This window comes from Mesitornis unicolor, unplaced genomic scaffold (genome assembly GCF_000695765.1).
Source record: "Mesitornis unicolor isolate BGI_N332 unplaced genomic scaffold, ASM69576v1 scaffold21063, whole genome shotgun sequence".
Taxonomy (NCBI): Eukaryota; Metazoa; Chordata; class Aves; order Mesitornithiformes; family Mesitornithidae; genus Mesitornis; species Mesitornis unicolor.
In genome coordinates, this window is record NW_010175641.1 from 106,854 (window position 1) to 114,396 (window position 7,543).

At 46.9% G+C, this 7,543-nt stretch overlaps 1 protein-coding gene across 1 annotated transcript in view; it reads left to right on the forward strand.

Moving 5' to 3' along the window:
* The window catches only part of LOC104538318 (alpha-2-macroglobulin-like protein 1), a 22,114-nt gene extending 16,829 nt beyond the window's left edge, over positions 1-5,285 (forward strand). Inside the window, exons 26-32 of the mRNA XM_010181475.1 lie at positions 2,621-2,838; positions 3,021-3,236; positions 3,741-3,865; positions 4,255-4,345; positions 4,764-4,832; positions 5,050-5,152; positions 5,245-5,285. Of these exons, the coding sequence (XP_010179777.1) occupies positions 2,621-2,838; positions 3,021-3,236; positions 3,741-3,865; positions 4,255-4,345; positions 4,764-4,832; positions 5,050-5,152; positions 5,245-5,285 (863 nt within the window). The remainder of the gene's footprint in view (positions 1-2,620; positions 2,839-3,020; positions 3,237-3,740; positions 3,866-4,254; positions 4,346-4,763; positions 4,833-5,049; positions 5,153-5,244) is intronic.
* Positions 5,286-7,543: the final 2,258 nt, after the last annotated feature.

Consider the following 7,543-nt stretch of genomic DNA (forward strand, 5'->3'; position numbering starts at 1 on the left):
CACCCTCCGTCCTTCCAGTCCCCTGCTACCCTTTGTAGAACACACAGCTGAGAGCTAGTGGTGAGTTGTTAGGGAGGAGAGGTTGATGTAGCTGCTCTCAGAGTCAAGTAAATAGCTGTAATGACATTTTTAATGTGTTTTAGCTTCTCTGAAAGTGGAAGCCTGGGAAAGGAGTGCTGTAGGGAGATACAAGTTAAATAGGGCAGTTGGAATTGCACATCTAAGTAATAACAAGAGGGAATTCTTGCAAGTGCTAAAGATTATAACTAATTACTCTGTAATACTGGCAGTTAAAAAAAATATAGTCAACTTGATGGAGAAATGCTATTGCTATAGACTTTGAGAAGCAAAATTCTCTGGAAATTAGTCTCAAAAAAATTTACAAGTATCACCATATTTATCCTAGCCTCAGTGAGGGAATCTGCTGAATAAGTCTGTGGGTAGGTGAAGTGAGAAACACCAAGCTTGGCATAGCACCCAGGAAAAGTGTGTCCTTGAGTGAGTGATGAATGCTTTTACAAAGAATGCACAATCACTGGGGGTCTAAGTTCTGAGAAAGGGTTTGAGGATGTCCTGCTAGGGCTAATGCACTCAAGATGTTCAGAACAGATCCCACTTTCCCTTACTTAAAAGGCTTATGAAAGTCATTAGGGGTTAAAATGCAAGGAAAAGGTTGGAGATATTTTACACTGTTCCGAATGAACTGATATTAAAGCATGGTTTGTATGAGAAAAAATCTAGGCAGATACGAGCAGCCCTCTACCCCTACTCTGTGTTGGAAATTGTTCTCCTGGAACAAACCAAATTGCTTATGTTGACTGCAGAAACAAATGGCATGCTGTAAAGGAGCAGTTTCTTTGCTGGCACATGACTGCTCGCAGGGAAGCTAAATGCTTCTTACAGTGTGCACTTAGGGCTGCTATTGACAGCACCAGGATGAGCACAGTCAGTGAAAAGACACAGTAGAGTGGCACTCTCGGTTCTTGTGAGACTTTCACCAGAAGACACCAGAGCCAGATGGGATTTCATACATGTCAGACTGTTCCTGGACAAGGTATTAAGATGTATGATAACAGTCAGCACTTCACAGGTGGTACATCAAGTATTTTCACTTGAAGTTTGGTAGTTATACAGACACAAGTGCTGTTATGTTCATTTTAACTGTCTGGGAAAGTGACAGATTTAAGAAGGTAAAGGAATCATAAAGGAGCCTCTGAACAAATTCATGAATGCAATATACCTAGGTCTATTCAGTTATGGAATACAAAGGTTAATGTGCTGCTTGCAGCTATTTTATTTATAGGAAAATAGAAAAGTAGGACTTTTGAAATGATGGGAGCTTAGCTTACACTTCTGCTGGGTTAAAGAGAAAGCAACCAAAAAGCATCAGTTGGATCCTGGGAACATTTGGTACTCCAAGAGTAGATACTATGAGCATTTCTGAGAACTGGTGACTGCATCCAGCAATACTACTCCACCACCTAGAGAGCACAAAGATGACATGGACGTTACCTTTTCTTTTTCCTAGAAGGAAAAGAGGTGAGGAGCATGTCACATGTCAGAATAAATCTGAAGTGTAGCCCTTGTGTGATCCTTACTGTACTTAACCAAGGACTGGAGATACTGTTTACTGATGCTGCACTGATACAAAGAGAGGAGTGCAGGCTCGAGCACAGACACACTTGGAGGAATGTATGGGGTGCTTTCTGTGCCAGCATATGCTAATGCATCCTTCTGCTTGTGTACCTCAGTGCTTGTCTGCCTCACATGTGCTTGTGTGTGACCAACACCCATGTAACTCTTCTCTGTAGAGTACAGTGGTGCACAAGGCTCTGGGCTGCATCACTTCTTCCCTTCCTGAAGCTGCCAGCACTTACACCCAGGCACTACTGGCCTACACCTTCGCTCTGGCTAAGGACTCACAACGCACGCAAGAGCTACTTGATATCCTTGATCAAAAGGCGATCAGAGCAGGTACAGGAACCTCATCGCCAGGTGAACATCAGAGAAGGGACAAGTGACCTTTCTGAGCCCTTGGTTACATTCACCCTGGAGGGACCATAGCCTTACCCTTTAGGTCCTTCACCAAAGAGAGTTTTTAGACAGCTGGTCTACAAATTCAAGGTATGTGATTACAGTACTGTGGTGTGGGTGCTGATCTCCTTCAAACCTCTCACTATTTTCTGGTACCCAAAGTGGAGGTTGGACTCTGAGAAATGTGGGCTTTCTTATGAAGGACTGCAACCCACCAGAGAGGGAAGCAAGGTGGCAAGCTGCCCTGCTTCTTGTTAGTCCCTGACCCCCAGGACTGGCTAGTAGGTAGCTAGTTAGTATCAGGTAGTCAGTGGACCTGGCAAACAGAACAATGGAGAAACTGGATGTCTGGTAGGTACTGTGTATGCAGATCATTTGCATATTAGTTTTTGTATACAACCTTGGTGTGTAATATGGAGTGTTGGGTGTTGCAAAATACATGGGATTACAATTCACCCAGTGATGTGATGACCCAGCCAAGAGGTATTTACTTATGGTCTTTGCATACACAAGCCACTGTGCTTCCTAGGCTTCAACATTTATTTTCTGACATCCCTCAATGTCATCTATTCTCTTCCTTTCCCAGATGGGCAGATCCACTGGAGTCAGACCTCGTCCAAGCCCAGACCCCGCACCAGCCTTTGGTCACAGCCACTGTCTGTGGATGTGGAGTTGACAGCCTATGTCCTCCTGGCCGTGCTCTCCAAGCCAAATATCACAGAGTCTGATCTCACCACAGCGTCTGGCATCGTGGCCTGGCTCACCAGACAGCAGAATGCCTATGGCGGGTTTGCCTCAACTCAGGTAACTCGTGGCTGGGGAAGGGAATGTTGCTTGAGTAAGAACCTCTGCGCAATCTATCCATGCTTTATGCAAGTGTGAACGCTCTGATAAGAGGAGCCCTTGTACATGAAGGTCCTCAGGACTGTGAGTTCAAGTGTCTTTGGGTCTCAGAGCTGCAAATGTAATTGTTTCTTCCTTTTCAGGACACAGTGGTCGCCTTGCAGGCCTTGGCTAAGTATGCAGCGCTGACATACAGCGTGAAAGGGGTTGCAGAAGTGAGGGTGAGGTCCCAGAGAGGCTTTGGGAGGAAGTTCCAAGTCTCCTACCAGAACCGGCTGTTGGTGCAGGAGGCAGCACTGCCAGAAGTCCCTGGAATGTTCTCAGTGCAGGCCCATGGCAGCTGTTGTGTTTTTACTCGGGTAGGTTCCCACAGAGCCTGCTGTGACAACCCTCTGCTCATCATCTTATCAAAAATAAAACTCTCCATTGTAGCTCCATGCCAGGAAATATGCGTTAACTGGGCCTTAATCCCAGCCTGTTGCCAATGCCATAAACCTGTGCGCTGTAGGAGACTCAGAGGCAGAATGTGTCCAGATGTGAGCATAGTGATGCTACCATGGCTGTCAGGCTACTGAAGGATGGAAATGTTGTATAGTGCTCCTGCTGCTGTGCACCTGACTTGCATAGTCTCAAGGGGAAGGGTGAGGAGAAGGAGCCGTAGCTGGAAGAATCATGGCAGGTTTCCGATCTGAGTGGCCTTTATTTTAGGTACTGTGATGAGTGTGCTCATTGTGTATGGTTTATCCAGTCACTATCTGGGGTCCATATCTTGAGAATTGGAGTAGTCAGTGAAAAAAAGATATGATAGATGATATTGAGCTAATTATCCATGTATTATTCTGTCCTTTTGTCTCTCCCTGCAGATGGTGCTGCGGTACAACACACCCTCCCCACAGGTCTCCTCATCCTTTACCTTGCAAGTGAAAACTGAGCCAGTCAATTGCACCGAGGATGATACACACTCTGTTACTGTCTATGTCAATGTCAGGTGACTCTAAAGACACAGCTCCGCTTAGGGGAAAAAACCAGACATGGCTGCAGAGATAAGGGGTGCTTCTTGGCTGCAATGGAAGCACCAAACAGTTTCAGCAGAAGGTTGAGATGGAAGGAGGAGAAGGAAAGATAGAAGTGTCTCTGGGGAAGGTGAAATGTCTCTGATGGCTTTGGCTCTTGCTAGGGAAAGGAGTGCAGGTAGTCGCCTCAGATTGGGGATGCTCAGAGCAGTGCAGTCACTGTCTGCCACCTGTGAGAGGGAGCAGTGACTGCCTTGGCCCTGGTCCTGGCTGGGTTGCCTGTGTGTTCCCTCCTGCACACAGGGTATGGTGGTGGAGGGAAGGGGAAGCTAGGAGAAACCCGCTTTTTGATCTTCTTCCCCAGGTACACTGGGAAGAGATCCACTTCCAACATGGTCATCGTGGAGGTGTCCCTACTGTCTGGATTTGTCCTGGCTCCAGGATCCGGAATGTCTGTAAGAAGCTGCAGTCAGGATGATGGTGTGGTGTCAGTGGGATCATCCAAGTCCAAAGATATGGGGAGGCTGCATGGGAAGGTGTTGCCTGTCTCTCTATCCCTTTCCCTCTGCCACACAACAAACAGGAACATATACTGTCGTCTCTCTCTTTGTGGCTTGAGGATGGTGATCCTTCTGGCCTGATTCACACAGCATATCCTTGACAGCTAAGTAGTTTAGGTTCCTGTCCTTGGGTATTGCAGGAGCTGAGTGGCCCTGCAAGGACATCAGCCTGAAGGGCTAAGAGCCCAAAATAATTCTGGAAGTGAGTGAATGAAACCTGGCCCACTCAAGCTTAGATAAACCTTGCTGGCATGTCTCACACTTGCTTTTCAGAAGACCCAACTGCATTACTTCCTCTGCTTTCCTGTCCTAGCTGCAGCATTGGCACCCTGTGAGAAGAACTGAGAAAACACAAGGAGGTGTGGCCATCTACTTGGACAAGGTACGTCTGTGCTACTTGAGAAGCTGCAGGAGTGGAGCACAGTGGCAGAGTGGTGTGGGGAATGCAGGGCTTGGGCTAGCAGAGCAGGATCTTCAATCATCTTGAAACCCTGCCTTTGACTCCACAGAGTTGTTATTGCCTGTCAGTAGGATCAAATTTAGGTGAGGAATAAAAAGAACAGCCTGTAAGTAAACTGTAATTTGGTCTTCTTCCCCAGCTGAGCCATAAGTCTGAGACATATGTCCTGCGTCTGGAGCAGCAGATTGGGGTGACCAACCTGAAGCCGGGCCATGTCAGGGTCTATGACTACTACCACCCAGGTGAGCGTGAAACAATGGGGTGCCAGGGCTGTCTGGGTTTTTGCACTTGCCTCTGAGCAAGGATAACTTAGGTCTCTCCTGTCCTGTTGCAGAGGAGCAGGCCATGGCTGATTATAATGTCTTATGCATCTAAGGTAGGTATTAGTCCCGTCCTTAGCCCCTGTACAGGCCTAGCAGCCTTGTGATACTTCCTCTGTGATCCAGCTACCTTTCTCTGTCCCAGAGGAGCCCTGTGTATCTCTGATTCAGCATGTTCCCTTCATCCAAGGAGTCTATGGGGAATTCTCTAGATCTCCAGAGTCTTTATTCTTTGCTCTCTGTTTTCTGGACTATGTAATGTCATCTTTGCTGGATTGCCCTGTAGACAGGACATGAAGTGTTTAACATGAGGCTGTGCTGTGAAGGACTAGCCATGTGCATCTTCTGGGACTCTCTGCAGGGCTGTCCAGGCTGGTGTAGTTCATGGGATTGCCTGCCAGCTGAGTGACAGTGCTCACAGATGGTTTGGGCTGTACCAGAAGAACTTCCAAGCAGAATTCATGGTACTAGTTTCAGCTGGCACTGTTTGGGTATGGGAAGTCCCACCTCTTCCTGGGTAGGGGCTGAGATAAAACAAGGGCATTAGATCAAATCAGAGAAACACTTTCCTTTAGAGTCCTTAGAGAGAGAGCCTGGGCTCCCTCTGTTAGCATCCCCGAGTTAGTAATTTAGGTCATGTTATTTCCTCTCTAGGTTGCTCCCTCTTCCTGCTCTCACTTCTCCAAGGGCTTGGTCTCTTCCCTTACTGTCCACTGTTTCCAGCCCACAGGGATCCCTTTAGTATGAAATGCCCTAGGACAGCAGGGCTGCTGCGTTATTGCTTCTGGTATGATGAGGCATGCATCATCTGGAAGGTCATATCTCAGTGGGCTGGGACAAATCTCAAGTTGAATTTCAGGACTAAACCAAGCCCAAGCCATCCTGCTCATCCTGGCAACCACTTCCTGGTGAATTCTTTGGGGTGTCTGATTAATTCTGCTAGTTTTAATCCAGGGATTTTCTTGCTTGTAAAAATAATTAAAACGTAAATCAAAAATCTGAGTACTGTGGTGTGTGTTTGGACTCCGTGACAGAGGATTACCTTGGAGGAGGGAGCAGAAACACTCACTCATAGTGAGAGTGTAGCTGAAGTGTGCACCTGGCATTTATTTCTGAATAAATGAACCCTTCTCATTAATGACCCACTGAAAAGTGAACAGGCTCTTTGTCACATGGCATGGAGAAGCAAGGACGATTCAACAACCAAAGCTTATGTGAAAATCCAACATCTGTCGCTGCTTTTTAAAAATGAAACCTCATGATTTAAGGAACTCCAGCTCATGATCTGCAATCTTCAAACTTGGCAGTGCTATGTCCCTGTGTAGACAGGTAGGTCTCCCCAGACTGTCACTAGAGCTGGTTATGAGAGTGTGATGGGTAAATGCAAAGTCAGGCTTAGCAGTGGAAGGTCTGGGATGGGGATTGAGGGTCTGGATTTGGCTGCAGCCCTGAAAGTTCCCCAGACCAGACCCTGCAGTAAGGCTGGGATTTGTGGTTGTTGAAAGGGAGGGATTTGGAAAGTGTGTTTAAATTTCAACCTGAAGCCTCAGCAAGCCTCCTCTGTGAAGCAAAGACACAAGCATTGCAAGTTCTTTTGGTTAAGAGCAAACACTCCCCGTACTGCACCAAGGAGATTTGCCAGCAAGGCAGGCAGCTGAAAGCCTGCTCTGTGCTTCCTATGCAGGCAAGCAGGACCAAAATGAACGCACAAATTCAGCACAGCAGTTAGGTGTTACCAGTGCCCTGTGCAATGCCAGGAGTGGCTGCACTGAGGTTGGCTTCATTCCAGGTGTTGCTTTCTCCCTCTTTCTGCACCTTTGTTTAAACAAGTGCTTTTTCCTTCTCTTTATTCAATTTCCTCAGCCATCCATGAGCAACACAGAGCCAAACTCTGCAGAATAGGATTTTTGCCAAAATACTACTGTCTCTGAAACTTTTTAAAAACAAATTTGCAGATACTGCAGCTTTCTTTGCAAATATCTCCTCTCCCCATTGTCTTTACCTCTGGCAACGTCTGTCTTTGCTCATATGAAAAAGCAGAACTGGACCTGGTCAGGCCTATGTCTGAGCTTGGACTCTAGCGGAGAGTAAAAGACCCATCTTATCACTGCCAATGTCACCGGCCTCGTATTGTCTGTTTTGCAGTGCTTAGCAAAGCACAGACAACAGATCTGATAAAAGTCCTTGGAACAGAGGTTTATTGGGAAAGCAACTGCTGTAGTGGCCATACATACACATGTTCTACCTACTCCTTACTGACCCCAGGAGGGGTAGCTCATGCATGAGCCCATTACTGCAGGAGTTCAGGCACAA